Raw genomic sequence first — 18130 nt, 5'->3', positions numbered from 1 at the left:
TCCATACTACGCTCTCCATACCTGATATGTCTGAGTAACTAAAATTAAATTAAATTTAAAAACTGAAACTAGGATAGAGTAAAAGGGAGAAGCTTGTGAGCGTGTGCGCCTCTATTAGGAACATTGACTACAGTAAACTTAATGGGAGGAATGACCTTTGTGTGAAGATGACATCTTGCTTCCTGGCTGCTGTGCATGTGTGTTAAATATGATGTTGGAAACAGGGTAGATAGAGTGTGTAAATGCATGAGGATAGAGAAATGAAACACAGGGATAGCCAGTGGTTGAGTTAAATGAAAGGAAAGACAGTGTGAAAAGCCTACAAGGCTATTAGCCAAAGCCCCCTACAGCTGGCCAGGATCTAGTCTAGAGGAGGAAAGCAGCAGAGGTGCTGTCATCCCTAAGACTCACAGACAGCTGTTTGCTGCCAGAATGAAAGAGAAGTAACCCTTTAGTCTTTCAATGAAGCCTGCTGTCCTTGACATGAGTTTAAGAGCTGGTAACTGTACAAACACACTGAAGGCTCGATGACAGCACACAAACAAACACACTGCAGCGCACAAACCCTTCAGACCTGCTCTGGCATTGTATAAGGAAAGAGTCAAAGTGCCTCTGTGAACTAATTCAAAGCCTTTCTCCACTCCATTCCTGACAATTTTTTCAAAAGAAGTCTGTTTTTACATGTTTTGCCTTCCCAATTATTTTGTGCCACTCAAGAGGAAAGGACAAAGAAAAAAATAAAGATGACAGTACCAGTCTGGCTCTCCTACCCTTTGAAATGGCTCAAATGATGCCCGTGCGGATCAGCCATTAGCAGCAATGCTTATCTTGGAAAGAAGCTGAGCAGTAGCATTCCAAAGATCTCTGCATAAATGGGCGTCAAGGGGCATGATTCCTCTTCTCTACCACATCAGAGAGAATAGGATAGTGGCAGAATAGAGAAAATGGTGTGTGAATTGCCCCCACTGTCGATTTGCCACTCTCCAGGCTGCCTGAGCTGAGCTGAGGGCTTTGCTGGATAGGGATCCAGTCAGGCCTGTGCGATGGAATTAATGGTAATACCCAGGCAGGTGGAGCTCAGCTCTGCTCTCTGGCACAGCCCGAGCATCTCTAAGGGTGGGGTAAGTCTGCGTGTATCTGCATGTGCTCGCTGTCTTCTTAAGTGTTTGCTTCTAGAGCTGGGCAGCAAGCAAGTTTGTGTGTGCACTGATTTAATGGATGTGAGCGTACATGTCTGAGTGTGTGCGAGCACACTCTCGGTGGAGGCATTCCTTCTGATTAGAGCTAAAGTCTCAAAGCGCCAAAAGACAGAAACACACAGTTCTATTTTTCATCATTGGGATAGGGCTGAGGCAGCAGTGGCGCAAGCCAGTCCATAGGTGGAGAGCAGACTGCTGCTTCTCACAGGCTATCACTAGGCGCTCTACCTCAGCACCATTGCCATGTTCCACCTGGAAGATTTAGCCCCTACATGGACTCGCTTACTCTATTTACATGCCCACCTTTATCTAACAACAGCAGGTAGGTGATTGAAAGCTTGCACTCCCCTTTACAGTGCAATAACACCCTCTGTAAAATTGAGTCTTGATTGTGGGCTGGTGTAAATCACAGCAACTTGGCCTCCACGCTTGTTTTGCAGGCGGGAGTGTTGTGCAGAATTTGAATGCACTTTGGGGGTGCCAGTGGGTTGACTGTTACTCAGACAGACAGATGGACACACAAAGGGACAGACAGCAAGACACAGGAAGGGATAAACAGGCAGAAATGTTAATAACATGGAGCCTTAGAAAGAAATACATCAGTATAATAGTAGTGCAGTATAATATATTCCAGACTACATATTTCATTGCTCTTATCTCTTTGTCTCATTTGAATACTTTTACTGGCTGTTACCCAGCCTCTTTGTTGTAAATTTATATATTACGATTCCATACGTTATATTTCTTTGGCAATAAAAGAAATTCTTTATTGTTCCAATATTTATTTTGATTTGACTTTGAGAACATGTCTGGAGGGGCTATAACAGGGAGGAGGGCAGTTCAGATATATTGTAGGGAGGAAGCAAATTAGGCCAGGATAGACAGACAGCCAACTGAGACCGCATGGTAATGCTGGGAGGAACAGACTGAGAGATGGAGGGGGTTAGACAGGGAAAGCAGGCAAGACAGTAGCTCTCGCAACTGAATGAGAATGTGTGGATGAGATGTGCACCAGCTCAGCTCGGGTGAGAGTGGGAGTCATGCTCGTGTTGTGATTCTACTTGCCCTTTAACTTGAGTGCAAATGTCTAAATTTCACTGGTAATCCCTTGACTGTAGGCACAGTTTTTGGTAATAATAGCAGTGCTACCTGTGAGAGCAAATGTACGTAGGACTTACAAGGACTTTGTGGTTTGTGCACTTTACTCCTTCAGGGAGTAAAGTCTTTTCCTCCTGAGGCATCAGCTCTCTGCGGGGGGAATTACAGAGGAACAAAGAGGAGTCCCTGAACAGCGGTTTTCATATGTTGGGCCATGACAGTTCCACACATTCACCGGAACAATAAAAATCTTCTGGATCATGTTTAGGGATTGATGGCCAACTCTGTCACACAGGCATTAGTTACAGTAGTGTTTCAGAGGCTCTGCTGGGACTGTATTGTACTTCTACGGTGATGCTCTGTAAATAGCATTAGTTGCGCTCAGTAAAGAATAGACTTGTCACATTTTCAGTGAGGCTAGTCTAGCACAACAGCTTGGAGACCAAGCCACTGTATACGCATGCATAGACTTGCCAGACAAAGGGATCGGCACTTGTCAGCAATTTTAAACGGACTTAGGGCTGCATACTGTCGCATGTGGGTTTGCTTGAAGGAAGAAAAACCTTCCACGCGCACGCACATACGCACACAGTCGAGCTGAAGACTGAAGGCAATTTGGCTTCGGTTGCAACAGCTTGCCCTGGGCTTGAATGAGGAAACACCTGTGTGTCAGAGTGGTGCTATGGCAACTCTTCCTGTTCTGTGATCAAGGCCAGCATGAGGCTCCTTTTTGAGAGAAGAGCCCACTGAGCAAGGAGGGAGAAGAGACCCTATATCTGGAAAGAACCCAAAGCAGGATCGATCCAGTGCTCATTGTTTCAGTATCTAAGAGAAATGAGTGATAAGAAATGGTGCTTTGGTGTGACGTTCAGTCCATACCATAGTCCTTAACATGTGCTAAAGTCCCAAAAAGCTTCCCTCCAGATTCAGTTGAATCGTTTTCACCAAATATACACATCATGCGCGAAGATCCAATCTGTCCAGAACAAACAAATGGAGCATAAAACAAGGGGTTTACCTTGATACCCAACATCATGCTCGCATCACCTGCCCTACTATGGCAAAGGAGAACAAGGGCGGGGCGATATCAAGGGTTTGATTTAGATTCAGACACTTAAGCCGTTTCTGTTGCAGCACAAGAATCGTCTCTCATTCTAATCTCAGCAGAGATCCACCCTGAGCCAGGAATATCCCAAGATAAATATGGAAAGCGAACAATGCAATTGCTGAGCAGCAACTTCCCATTTTCTACACCTCTCGCCTCTAATCCTCTCCAGCAGCACTCCTGAACTGCCGCTCCTCATCTAAATCTGCCGGCACTCCGGGTGAACAGTCTGATATTACACTGCTGCTTCACTTTCCCTCTGTCATTATCGCCACCAATTCAGCTACTGGCCACACCTTAAAAGGGGGCTCTAACTACCGACTCTCCCCTTGTAATAACAGTTGCTCCAGTCCCTGTGTGAGATATTAAAATTATTCAACCCGAGCCTGGTTATCTAGACAGCTACTAGATCCCATCTGCCTCTAAAGCTAAACACTCCTTTCACTGACTGAATTCAGATGCTTAGGAACAAGAGCCTTCGCGTACACTCACATTCACACACATGCACTCTTTTTCACTACACTGCTCTACAGATTGAAATGTGACAGGGGTGCTTGATGATTGCATTTGGAATTGGAACAAAAAAACAAAACAAAACAAAACAAAAAATCCATAAATGACCAGAAAACAGTGTCATTTTTGTAAGAAAATCATGCACCATCTTTGATCACCATGGAAAATACCTTCATCTTCATCACCGTCGTTATCCGATAAATCCTCGCCCTGTTTTTTTGCATGGGCCCCTGTTATTGAAGCAGGGAGAGACATAGAGAGGCACAGGGAAATTCAAAATAGCACGTTTGGAAAAATAGAGATGGGAAGAGAGGCATTTCAAAAAGTACACACGAATTACAACAGTGCTGATTTAAATACATTCCCACCACACAATTTTCATTTTGCACAGAAAGCATATACAATCGCAGGACTACAAACATCAAAAAAAAAAAACCCTTACAATGAGGAAAAAAACAAACATTTCTATCTTACAGAATTATATATGAACACAACTTCACTGCTACTATAACATGTATCTGTAGCAGAGTCATACACCACTGACATTTTCAGAAAAACCATTTAAAATTTATCAGGAAAAACAACCCAAGCCTATTTATGTGAGTTACTTTTTTCTTGTCTGTTGGAGAAGCGAACAGATACACCAACTCATTCAATTTTTGTTTTCTTTTTATGTTGATCTTTGGAGGATTTTGTGCATTTAAACACTGTAGGAGACTCTAGGAAGTCTCCTTGGTATTAATTTGTAACTTGGTAACAGAAAAATGATACTTGAGCACAGGAAAATCAGGAAGCTTTTTGAAAGGAAACGTTTTAAACTACAAATGCAATTTCCCCAGAGCTGCTGAGATCTGAATAAATCCTAACAATGCATCATGCATGCAATTGGTCTGTCTATCTCTTTGCCCAAAACAGTCGCTAATATCTTGTCCTTGTGCTGTGTTTCGCAGTAGTACATAAATGTACTCCCCTGGGTCTGCAAGCTATAGCTTCACCTACCATTTCCCATAAGCATTTGACATCCTTGTGATTTTTTGTTGTTCACCAGCAGCACAGTCTAAGGATATCAGCAGTGATTAGTCAACAGGGCAATCCATCAAAACCATCCATTTAGTAGTCAATCATCCTCTGACAAGCTTTTAAACATATTGAGAATATAAATAAAATAGAAAAATGTTTTCTAATCTTTTCTATTTCTTTTATAAACCTTGCAGATCTTTGGTGATGCCCTGATCCGTTATCTTGATGCCTGTTCAGTTCAGTTCAGGTCCGCTCCTCTTCTGTACTCACTACAGCAAATCCTAATGCTTTTATTGACCTTGGGCGTTTCCTCCAGTGAAAGACCAGAATGAATACAAATTGATAACAAAATATAATAGGCTGATTGACATTGAATTAACAGAACCATTCATTATTCGAAGAAGATGTCTTATTTGAATAATGTTTTTGCAGGAGTGATAAGCTTGACCCTCGCGTGAAACAAATGCCACATCTTCTAACATCAATTTGCAGGCAATGAACACGATTTCACAGGGAATTTCTGGTCTCTGCCCATGTAATCCTTTTTTTTATTCTCATGACCTTGGAGGAAATTGAGGTGGGGACCATGAAATGTGCTGTAGATTCCCGATCAGTAGGGAAGATCCCAGTAAGCACAGAGGTTCCAAACAGTAATGGCACAGCAGACAAAAGTGGATGCACTCAGACCACGAGACTCAGCTAATGTTAAAGCGTGAACCTCTCTATCCTCTATTTGCTGTAACGGAGAGTTTACAGTATTAGGAAACTTTTTCTGACGTTCATGCTGGAAACGCAGTCAGTCTGGTGGACTTGGACTTGAATGCTATAACTCACAGAAGTCAGAAGCAATGTGGACCTCATCGATACTGGTTAAACAGGCTCTATTTGAATAAATGCGTTGTCCTCTTTGAATACCTCATGCATTGTTAATTGATAGATGCAATACAGTGTTATGCATAATGTAAAAGGCTGAGCGTGATGGTATTTACTGAGCAAATTTATGCTCTGAACTGGAGCCATGGTTGGTACAGCGACTTTGTTTAATCTGCCCATCACTTTTCAATTATAGGGTGAATGAATAATGCAGACTGTATAGCATGCTATATTACTTTTAGATAAACAAAGATAATGATATGAATATGCCAACTTTAAGCTTAAATGCCAACATTTGTGTCATCTCGTTGACAGCAGAAGGTAAGTGGACTGTTGGTGAACAACACCGATTTGTTATTGATGAGATTTTGATTAATAATAATGCCAATATCCAATCTACTAGTATGTTCTTTATCATTTTCCTTACTGAGCATCAACTTGCTTAGTAGAAACAGAGCAGCATGGGGGCCGCTGCCATGCGTTTGAAGTCATTGTTTTGCAATGCACAACAGTCAGAAAAAAACATATCAGTATTAATAAAAGCAATTTCTAAACTTGGAGGCACAGTATTCCAATGCATTGGTTCTCAAATCCCATCTACCCTCTATCTACAGCCAAATAATAACAGAAATGTGGGACTCGTATAACAAAATAATTAATCTGGTGTTCCAGTCAGCTACTTGGTGAATATGTTGCTGAATATGTTGTAACTTCTGCGCCAGGATATATTTTTGGAGCCCTCTGTGTCAGCAGCCCAGTTATGCCAGCACAACGATCTTACTGAAGCAAATGTGCTGCTTCAAGTAGCGCTAATGTCAACTTCCCTTTGTAGAAATCAGCTACCATTAAGTTATCAAATGTCACATCTATCATGTTGGCTTTCTAGAAACCTACAAGAAGATTAACAGCCTGAACAGAGTATAGAGCTTTGGTGGAGACCGGCAGGTCAGGCAGCTACAAATCAGCATGACCTGTTGGGCATGCATCATATTGTTTTATTCTCTTTTTGCCTTTTTAAATGCATTTTCACAACCTGTAGTAACATTAGCTGGCTACTCGCACAAAGAAATAAGATACATAATGGCACCATCTTGACAAAGAAGGAACAACAAGCCAACTCCAACTATGTTTTATGGATTCTTGGGACACATAGACAATACTAGCTAACGCTAACTGTTTCCAGTTCTTCTTTCATATACTAAGCTCTGGCTACTGTTTATTTAAATAGTAGTTTTGTAAGAACTCAGACAACACAAGCTACAGAAATGATGCCAGTAAGCAGGCTGGCATTGCTGGGGCCTTTAGGCAGTGGGTGCTATTACTGGCATGGCTCACTGTTGTAGAACTGGTGACTGTAATAGCTGCACAGGATTTTTCAACTGTCAACCCGGTTGGCAGCAGCCATATACACGGTTGAAGACCTTGGAAAACAATGACAGAATTTGGTCTGGCTTGGTTCTGGTTGAAGGCAGGTGGCAGTGGCTGATGCAACTGTGGAGATGCGGTCACATGAGGGGGCCATAACAGTGAGAGTGACAACGGCTTTGTCAAATAGGGAAAAGGAAGCCCCATGGAGAACACTCGCTGTCTCAAAATGCTAAAGAATAAGGCCCAAAGAGGGACCTGCATGATAGGAGATCTGGACAAAGTCTCAAATGAGTATTTGCAGGAGAAGATTACTGAGTGAACATAAACTTCATCAATTATGTAAAAGTCATATGAGACCTATATATAATAAACCAAAGGGAATATTTGGTAGACATTTTAGAGTTTGCAGTTTATTTCCTAAACATGATTAAATAAGACATTGCTAATTGATTCAAAGCTGCTATTAATGTATGTCCCTGGGTACAAACTGGAAGCACAGAAAAACTAGGAAAGGAGCGGGAGCAATAATCTGCACTGGAAACTCGATAAATATTCAACAATTGTAATAGAGTCTGATTCTTGCTATTAATTTTTAATAGCTATTACTTTTTTGTCTTAAGTGGTCTTTTGGATTATGATTTTATAAAATCCTCCTGCTTTTGACAGTGTGTTTAATGAGTACAGAAATCAATCAACCTTAAATCTGAAATCTTTCTCTTTTTGGTGATTATAACAACGATCGGTCAACACTTCAAATGTTAATTACAACATTTGACTCCTATCAAATTATTAAAGATGACATGCAAATCACAAAATCTGTCAGGTCACAAATTAATTCTTTTGTTTTTATCAGGAGAGAGCAGATAATTAAGTCATATGAAGTGTTATCTACAACATCAAATTAACATTACTGAAGTTAACTGTTAACCTAAAGCTATACACAATATATTAATTGTTGTAAAATGGGACAATTTTAGGCAGGAACTTGTTAAGGGTGATGTTCTTATTGTATTTTTTTATCAGATTTTTTGGCAGATTTTCTTTAAGTTCTATATAAATAAACTGATTACTAAAAATGAATAGCAATCAATCAAATAAAAAATGTTTAACCTGGTCCAGTGAAGTTCAATGAATTCATGAACATAGCTCTATTAATAAAGTCTACAGTGTAAGAGACCCGTGTTATCCAAGATTTAAGACACATGCTGCTTATACTGTAACTCAGTATCAGTATCATAGCCCTAACCCAGCAATGAAAAAGGAAATAAATACTACACAGCTACAGCCAACAATGAGTAAACATAAAACTGGGGATCAGTTGGTTGGTAACTATAAGTGCTTTTCTAATTAATTCATTTATTTTAAACCAGTGCACTACCTTTACAAAAGTAAAAATAAAGAAAAACTATTATGGATTTTGTCAACCATTCCATTATCATCAGGACCTTTTTTTTAAATAAGGCAGAGTGATGCTAATTTATAAATCAGGAGCAGCTCATCAGACATACAATTATAGTCAATTAGTATCCTACCTGTATTTTCTAATCTTCAGTAAAAAGTTGTAGCTCACCATTTCACAAAGAAAGTAGAGTCAAACCATTATCTACAGCCATTAGATTCCACCTGAATTATTCCACAGAGACTGCTAATTGCTTTTTTTATAGAACAACTTAAGTCATCATTTGATAAAGGTGAAGAACTCTGTGCAGTTTTCTCTGGATCTTAAAAAGGAGTTTCACACATTAAATCATGGTATTGTTAATCATAACCCTTCCAAATTTTATTTATCTGATATAAACGTATTTTTGGTATGTTTAAATCTTATCTTTAGAACAGTAGACGATGATTATGTCACCTTTATATATACAGTATGAGCCACTTACCAAAAACTTGTCTTGAAACAAGTTTTTAAATGTATGGCGATGATCCGCTCATAAATCCGGTCATTTAACAGCAGCATGGTTTGGAAACTGGTGTTTTATACTCAGCATGAAAAACAATTCTTCCGGGGCTTGGGCCTCAATAAAAATAAATGGGTTTAAACTAAAGATTAATAGGCACTGTATTGAACAGGTTTGAGACATAAAATATCTCAACCTTGCATTATTCAAACGTTAGATTTCAGAAGCATCCAAAAATAGCAAGAAAACTTGCAACGAAAAAAAACATTTAGACTCATCAGAGGCTGCTTGCTTTTTCTCTTTGAAATTAGTCTGAAGATCATCGCTGCCGACTTCTCAAGAAATGAAATAAGTTTCGCTTCCATCATTTTATTACATTTGCTAATATCAGCCTCATAAATAATGAGTTCTGGGCTAAGTAGTGTGTGGAGCATCTGGCTGTAATTGTAAGGTGCCCCGTAAATCCTCTTTTGTACAAACACGTTTTTTTGTAGCTTCTAAAGATGGGAATTCTCATTTCATATTGCATCATGCTTTGTGTTTTGCATTGTCCCTTCAATCTGCTCAGGCTTTGTGTTTTTTTAATGTGCATATATATACTTATTTATTGTTGAGTCTGTGCAGTGGGTTCTGTATTTGCTGTAGGGTTTATGTAACCTAAAGGCCTCTCTAGGGACACTTGGTTTGGGCTACTTGTCTTTAAACAAATACAGATTTAATTACAAAATAAATAATAAATAAAAAGCTTCAGGCCTTGCTATGAATTATAAATGATAGAAACACAGTGATTATAGAACGCCTTTGCTATCGACATGCTGAAACAATTAGGTTACTGAGTAATAATCCTCAAGACGGGCACAGGTGTCGAGAAGTGAGCTCTGTCATTTTGAATTGTTGTCTGTGAGCCCGTGTGTGTGTCAATCACTGGATCTTTACCAGGGACTGCAAATATGTGACATCTGCAGTGACTCAGCCGGCGATCCTATACTTGACCTTGAATGTTTGAAGCAATGCCACAGTGAAAAGTGTGCGCCATTAAAATAAAACTACAATGAAGTGCCAAGTTTCCTTTTTGAATAGCTGGCCTTCAGGTGTCTAAATCTGCATTGCTTCAAAACAGGCAGGCATGTAGAATAACAGCTATTATTCATGTTCCTTGACAGGTAAAATAGAAACCTGTCGCATTTATCAAATCGGGTTCAAACGAAATCGCACTCGATTGGGCTTACTCGTTACACGGAGGAAATCAAAATGAAACATTTCATAAAGGGGGAAAGTGCAAATAAAAGACAGCCTAGTTTGCTATATAGTTTTACATGAATAAACCCAAGCATGCGTACGTATGTACACATACACCCACGCACTTACACGCAGACATTAAGATACAGAGTGCTCTCACACTCTGGAGGCTTCTTGACTGAATCCACAATTCACTCAATACATCGTGGAAGGGCTGAATGTTAACTGCCTTTCCTTTGCTGGAAAAAGGTTCGCTGACAATAGATGGGCCTTGGAGTTAAATATCAGAAAGGTCAGAATGTGGAAAGGGACTTAGTGAAATGTGAAATGTTGCAGCCTTGACAATTTAGAGCAGTTATATTCAGTCTGTAATCCTCAGGTGGCCGTTTTCTCTTGTTCTTCTCTCTTTTTCTCTTTCTGTTGTTTTTTTCTTTCCCTCTCTGTCTGTCTGTCTGTCTGTCTGTCTCCATCTCCCTCAATATGTCTTCCTACATAGAGGTGAAGGCACAGCTTGGGAGGGACACATAAGAGAGAATGATGGAGAATGCAGCTAAAAGGTTAAGGAGGCTGTAATCCTGCTGTAAAGGACAGCCAAAACTCACACTGTGATTCAGCTGCTCCAAAAAATTTGACAAAAATAAATAAATAAATAAATAAATAAATAAATAAATAAAAAACTCCCCAAACAAATAAAGGCCAGCAAGCTGTCTTTCTGCCCGACGACAGCTTCATAATAGAAAGGGACAAGTTTCACAGAGGCCGCGGGCTTCTGAGTATAAATGCAACCTAACACAATGGGGAATCAATATGGAAATTAATAAACACACCCGTAAGCAAAATCAATAATGGCACTGGTATCGCTGGATATATTCGTATCACTATACGTCCCTACACACGAGTACGTGGGCACTGCAATTCCAGCCCTGCGAAGGCAGTAAAGATGAAGACCGCAAGCTAGCAAGCAAGTGTAAATGTGAATAATGGATCATTTTGAATGTTTAAAAATCATAAATTCCCCTTAATATTTATCTTACACCTCAAGGAGACAAATAGCAACGCATTGTGGTGCTTGCTTACAAGTAAAGTCCGCAAGGCACCATTAATCTCTTTATCCCTCCCAAACACACAGACAGGTGCGCAATTACAAATGCATGATGTGTGTGAAAGTATTGCTCAATTTTTTAAGATACCAAATTTGGAAGACTGAATTCTTTACAAAAATATACGTGTAACATTATATGTCACAGTGTGGCCAGGGACATGCGTGTGAATAATTTATCACACTTAAGAGGAAATGCGAGGGGCTGTGGAAGCTCGGTCTATCTTAACAAGAGATAGGAGATGCAACAAATTGTTTTTTCCTCTTTAAATGGGCTTTAAGGCTCCACAGGCTGTGTCCACCATTTCTTTTTAATTTGGGATAAACAAAGAACAGAACAGAGATATTGAGCCTTGGATTGACTGGGGAAGCTGGACAGCACAGCAGCAGGAGGCCACTGAATAGGAACTTCCTGCTTAGGTCATGCTTTGCATCTCAAGTCAGCGCGATTGCATCTGCTGGCCGGCAACAGCCTTCCCTCACTGGGGTCATCAAACATCCCAGATAGATAATTGTAAAAGATCATAGGAGCAATTTTCTCTAAAACAAAAACAAGGGGCATCTGCTCTGTTTTCGAATCACACAAGCCAATATTTGTTCTTGTTTTCTTGGAAAGTTTTCGCCCTGTCTGCTTGGCGTACAGATCTTCTCGGCAGCACTCAGGGAGCAGCCCCTCCTTCCTCGAGGCAAGCACAGTCGGCCAACCAACAGGATTACCATGGTGTGTTACTGTTTGCTGCGGCCCTGCTGCAGTCTAACCAGGACTGGGGCTCTTATACAGTTTTCACATCTTTCTAGCATCTGGAGGTCATCTGGTAAGATGGAAAAAAAAACTGTACCATGTTTCTTCTGGGGTAGTTAATCTACAGGTTTGGCAACCGATCGGACTGTTCAGTACTGGCGCTGAGCTGAGTAACACATGGCAGCCTGCTGCCTATGAGGGCTGCATAGGAACGATAGTTGAGTGGTCCAAATCAAGCCAAAACGTACAACAGATTTTGCTGCACTTATCTCAAATGGACTCATGATGAGGGATGAATTTAGGAGTCAGAAAGGTTGATCTCAGAGTGTCTCTCAGAATCAGCGTTATTCAGAGACGTGAGCATGAAGGACTCTGAGGACGGGTTTTACAAGCAGGCTGCAAGCAATGAAAGCGACACGCTGTAAAACCTGGTACGAAATAATGTGAGCATTATACAAACAAGAAGCGCACAGTGCAGCAGGAGCGTATTATAACCAGAACTCCACCTCGTCCAAAGCATGTGAATTTACAGGTCTTTTTTTTCGTGTTTGTCGATCAATTTAACAATGCAAAGCTCTTTTACAGATAAACATTGACCTCGTCGGGGTTTGTCCTCACAAAATTGACCCATCTACAGCCAATCTAGCACTCTGAGGCTGAATACTGCTTAGCTGTGTCCCCGCACATCATTACCCCCCCTCTTCACTCCATTCACTCTGACTCAGAGCAGGAAAATGACTGAGTGATATAACCAAGGCTCCAGTGTCTCCAGCGCCGTCGCTGCTCCATGCTCTCGGTACGTGCTGTAAGGCCACATCAGAGTGAGCGAGTGAGCAGTGGGCTACGGTGCTGATGTTGCACATTAGATCACCTACACATGACCTCAAACGCTACCTGCTCGGACATCTTGGATGTGCGGTGCTGTGGTAGAGGGCAGAGACCATCTCTGTCTTTCTCGCTCGCTCTTCCAGAGCAACACTGTGGTCAGTGCAAACATCAGATTGTTTATGAACAAAGAGAAACGCTCTGGTGAATTAGCCCCGTCAAAATTAGCTGCAAAACCTCCGCTCACTCTAACAATCAACCATGCTGGTATTGAAAAAATAAACAGCTAGTGCAATCTGTATTGAGCTTTATGTTATTTTTTTATTTAAGGAGTCTTTCTTTGATCTTTGTTCAGGGCACTGCTAGAGAGGTTTAAAGGCTTTCCCTCTGTTTAATGGAGGAAAATGAGCCGCAGCTTTGATATCAGTGCATCAGATGTTTTACTTGCACAATGCTCTGCAGGACGCTAATGGCACAGAATCCATATGATAGGCTCTCTCTATTGTTTGTTGGAAATGAATCCCTTATAACTGAATTCTATAACCTCATATTTAACCATTATTTTTTTTCACTGTGGTTTTACTATGCAAAACACTGTCTGAGTCATCGTATGGGAAGACTTTACCTCATGCACGCAGGAATCTTATTATGATCACATCCGATGTCTTTTAGGGATTTGTACTTTTCTCACTTGATCAGCATCACCACTACAGCAAAGGTGCTTCATGCCTTTTACTCAGCTCCTGTCACAACTGCATACTGTTGCTTGGCAACAATCACACAACCATTTCATCCAGAATCACCATTTTTCTTTCTGAAAATCAATTACGGTTACAGATTGGAAAATTGGTAGTGGAGACATTATTGGTACTGAATATGAACAGTGTGTATGACTCTACTGCATTATACCGGTCTGTACTGCAAAAACATAAAACCTTGTGTGTGTATATCTGTGTACATGCACAGAGATACACTTGGTTATAGCGCATTTACGTATAATTTTACAGAGAGGATTTAACCAAAAGTAGGAACTAAAAAACAACAATTAAAAAAATATATATTATCATTCACATGACTCATGAAATGTTTCCTCTTCAAATTCCAATTTAAAAAAAAAATCTTCCTTGTTGGAAGTATTTATTTATTTTATTATGACCGAAACCAAAGTGCGCCTGATAAGAATGAATTATGCTTCATTTTCTTGGGTGAGTCAGCAAAAGCTATGATTAGTGGAAGCAGTTTAAAAAAAAGGTGAATCTCATATAAAGTGTTTCCATAGAGACTGAAAATGATGAACTTTGTGTTTATAACAACAGAGGAACTATACAACAGTCAGCTCTCTGCACAATAATATGTCAGAACAACCAACATATAAAACTTATGATAAACCATTTTCTCATTACCAAACACGGGGAAGATAATTGAAAAATTCCAACTGGAAGGGGAATATTAAATAGATATTTCTGTGTATATTCCACAACTGGGACTAATTCAGAAGCAGAAGTGCCTGAAGGGCTAGTCTGTCTTGAACAAAATTGGTTTACCAAAGCTGAATGTACGAGGCACAGAGTGAGGCCAAGAGCTGTCTCCTGCCTCCGTGGAAATCGACAGCAGAGGTCTCCCAGCTGAAACGGAATCTTTACTGTGCAGCGAGATATGCTCAGGATCACAACTTTAAGGCTACCTGGAAGGGCCCCCGGTGCCTTAAGGGGAAGCTGGGAAAATTAACACTCTTTTGTCACCAGTGGTTGTGCTTTAGCCGCTGCTAATAAAATTGTGATGTGCTTTTCCGTGGCTGCGCGTGAGGCCATTTGCTGCACGGATAGATCAAAGCTGTCGTGCCAGTAAAACACCCCACCCCCCCTATATTTGAACAATGGGAATAATCAATTTGAGATAGAAGTGGCGTTACACTTTTTTTGTTGAAAATTAAATCAACCGCTGATGCTGGGGTGCTTTCAGGTGTCGTGCTTGACGAATACTTTCAATAAGCGGCTTAAGTGCTGTCTGAAACGTGACTCAAGTTCCTTGTGTAGCAAATTAACATTTCAGGGATAGTTTAAAATAATAATAATATTCATTTAAAATGGCATTTATGCTTCTGATTTAATCAACAGTTGTATTTACCTTTAAACAAATGCACTTTAGACATGAACAATCCACACAGTGTTGTGAAAAAAAAACACAGGTTATCAGTAGACATCACAATCTATCGCTGAACAAAAATTCTGCTGCTTATTTGGAGACCTGCAGTTTTACTCCTTGACTTTAGCTCGCACATTTAAACAACACAACAAGCTAAACACACACACACACTTACTCACACAGGCATGCAGCACAGCACAGCCACTCACTCATCTTTCACACTCATGTCAAGGTTGATCTGAGTCACAAGTCCCATGTTCATCCCAATTAGCACTTTGATTTGGGAGTTGATAGGTGGTGATATTGGCGGCTTTGGAAGGATGCACCCATCACTCTCCTCTCTCTTTCACTCTTTCAATTCCTCCCTTTCGTTCCATGTTTTTCTTTTTTCTTTTTTTTTTCTTTTTTTTTTTTTTTACATACCTCCTTTTCTACACATTTTCTTGTTGGGTTTCCTGGCACATTCCTTGGATATTCTTTTGACTGTAAAATGAATGGAAAAACTACAAAATAACAGAGAGCTCTGGAAAAGATCGCATGTGACATGCAACAACTCAGACTGAGTTAGAACCCGTCTTCTCCCTCTTTCCCTCCTCCTCCCACCCTCCCGGTCTTCATCAACAACAAGAACAACAGAGGACCTTTTGAAAAAGTAACTGGGGTGTTGCTGCAGAAATATTCCAAAATGGTGGAATGAATTTGCTGCACCCTGGGACACAAGAAGCCCATATTCACATGCACTTCTATTTAAGACCCATTACGACCACACGGAAGGCAGAGAGGCTAGGTTTTGGAAGATTTTGGAGCTCACATCCGAATCTGTTAAGTGTTATTTGACGTTGCATGTGCGACTCTCAGAGCACTTAACATTTCAAGCCCATTTTCCTGTGTGGCTCTCCTTCAAGTGATAAAGAATAGGGGCTGTTTAAAAGAGATATATAGAAATCAAACACTTTTAGCAATGTCAGTCTTCACAAATTCCCATTCTGTGTTTGCCTTTTTGCACAAAGTCTCCTCTTGCATTTCTCTTTGTGGAAAGACAAACTGGAAGTAGAAAGGAGAGTAAAGGGTCTTACATAGGTCAGGCTGATGCCACAGGCCTCTCATGTACCAGACAGAATATTTCACCAACCCTACAGAAGATCATTCACTTATGAGGCAGGCTACTAATTGCTAGTATCCCCAGAACAATCAAGACAGTGAGGGTAGGAAGGTGCACCGAGTATTTCCAATCTGTTTCATGTCTGATTAGATTTCGTTTTCTTTTATTTATTTTTCTCAATAAGTCATATTTAAGAAGTCATTTAGTCATCAAAAGAGGAACCTCTAACAGTGGCATGGAAGGGGAGAGTTGATGAAAAGACTAAATGAGAGATCTAGTCAAGATGGGATGTCGTATGATGGACACGGACACAGCATGCGCTAAACAACGGTTCATGCTTCGCGCAAAAAACAAAGGTGGCACAAAATCTTAGAGAGGAAGACAGAAGGAAGTGGGAAGCAGAGACAGGAAAGAAGAGGAGGAGAGGTTTGGTTTCTTCCTGTGTACTCGACACACTCACCATCCTCTGTTGGAACATAGATGTTTAGGTAAAGACAATCCTCATGTTGATCTTGTATGTATGTGGTAACTATATCCAGGTTGAAAGTGAACCATATCGGCATCATTATCTCTGGCACGGCATTGTGTATATTTTGAGGGCAGACAGGGGCAAAATGGGTGGCGTTCTTGATTCCTGACCAGGAAGATGGAGGCTCCGGGGGCATGAAGCGTTTTTCTCCCACGGGGGAGGCAGCGTAAGGAACCCCCAGATACTGGTCGACCGGCCCGAGAATCTCGCTAGGCAGGGGGACCCTCACCCCTCTCAGTTTCCCATACTGTGTGTTCACAGTGGGGTGGTAGTTCTGACCGCTCACAGCCGCAAAGCACCAACAAAAACTTAACACCCACAAGGACACGCTGAAATTGGTGCAATTATAGGCACCGTGCCAGTTCTGCGAGGGGAAACGATTTCTCCCGGGAGAAAACCACATGGTCCTTGTGAGCGAGTACAAGTGCAAGTGACCAACATACAAGCCAGGGCACCGCCCTCAGCAAATGCACAGGCTTCCCACTCAGCCCTGTAGTCCAGGCACCTGAGGGACAGTCATCAGCTGGGATACTGGAGCCCACCAGCTTACAGATGAGACAAGTTGCGCAGTTCCTGTCTGTGGCGAGGTCCTTATTCACTGTCCTTCCTCCGCTCGTCAGATCTTCTAACCAGTGCTACAAAAGAAGAGGACAGAAAAATTAATGACAGTTCCTTGAAAATCCACCAGTTTGCTCTCATTTTCAATCAGTCATTTTTATCCACTTTTTGAGTCCTTTTTTATTTTTTAGTCATGACATAAAAGGCTCACTTTAACATGACAGAGCTCTTAGTGCAATCATCAATCCATATAATCAAGAACCTGTCTTTGACTTGGATATTGCAATTAAGTGTTGGGTAACTTGTCAAGATGTACCAAATAATGCTTACAGGACAATTGAAGTGTGAAAGCCATCAGCTGTCAGTAGGTAATTATTCTCTACTTTACAGTCTGACGTTTATATTAATGGTTAATATTTAGACAAAAGGCAGTGGTAAAACTAGCAGTGGGAGTCATACACGCGTAATAACACGATAAAAATTTCATGTCATTTTTAATGTTGGCAGCCTTTTCACTGCGTAGCCCTTTGGAGTAGTTATGCACAAGGTATAAATTAAATGTCATTCTCATTGTTTGCTCATTCAAGAGATCACTTTTTGGGATGAACACAAAAGGGGGGAGGGGAGGATGTTCGCTACAGGCAGCAGGTCCCTCCAGTGACAGCGCTGCAAATGCTAATCAGCAGTCCCAGGGTGAACCAGTAACAACACCTTCCCACGCTGCTTGATCAATTTTCAATTTCTGTGGCTTAGGGTCCCTCTCAACCTTGTGTGCCTACTGCAGAGTTTGCTCTAATAACAATGGAGAAGAAAA

The 18130-nt window shown here is 40.9% G+C and overlaps 1 protein-coding gene across 2 annotated transcripts in view; it reads right to left on the bottom strand.

The window, feature by feature from the left end:
• The window catches only part of nlgn3a (neuroligin 3a), a 129276-nt gene that overhangs the window by 88855 nt on the left and 22291 nt on the right, over positions 1-18130 (bottom strand). The window contains exons 2-4 of one of the 2 annotated variants that reach the window (XM_063491445.1): positions 16690-17393; positions 15551-15610; positions 4086-4145 (exon numbers count right to left, since the gene is read on the bottom strand). In XM_063491445.1, coding sequence (XP_063347515.1) covers positions 4086-4145; positions 15551-15610; positions 16690-17161 — 592 coding nt within the window. In that variant the 5' untranslated portion in view covers positions 17162-17393. The remainder of the gene's footprint in view (positions 1-4085; positions 4146-15550; positions 15611-16689; positions 17394-18130) is intronic. The other variant, XM_063491453.1, reaches the window with a different exon arrangement.

This window comes from Pelmatolapia mariae, linkage group LG2 (genome assembly GCF_036321145.2).
Source record: "Pelmatolapia mariae isolate MD_Pm_ZW linkage group LG2, Pm_UMD_F_2, whole genome shotgun sequence".
Taxonomy (NCBI): Eukaryota; Metazoa; Chordata; class Actinopteri; order Cichliformes; family Cichlidae; genus Pelmatolapia; species Pelmatolapia mariae.
Note: the sequence above shows the minus strand (reverse complement) of the source record. Positions and strands in the feature narration are given on the sequence as shown.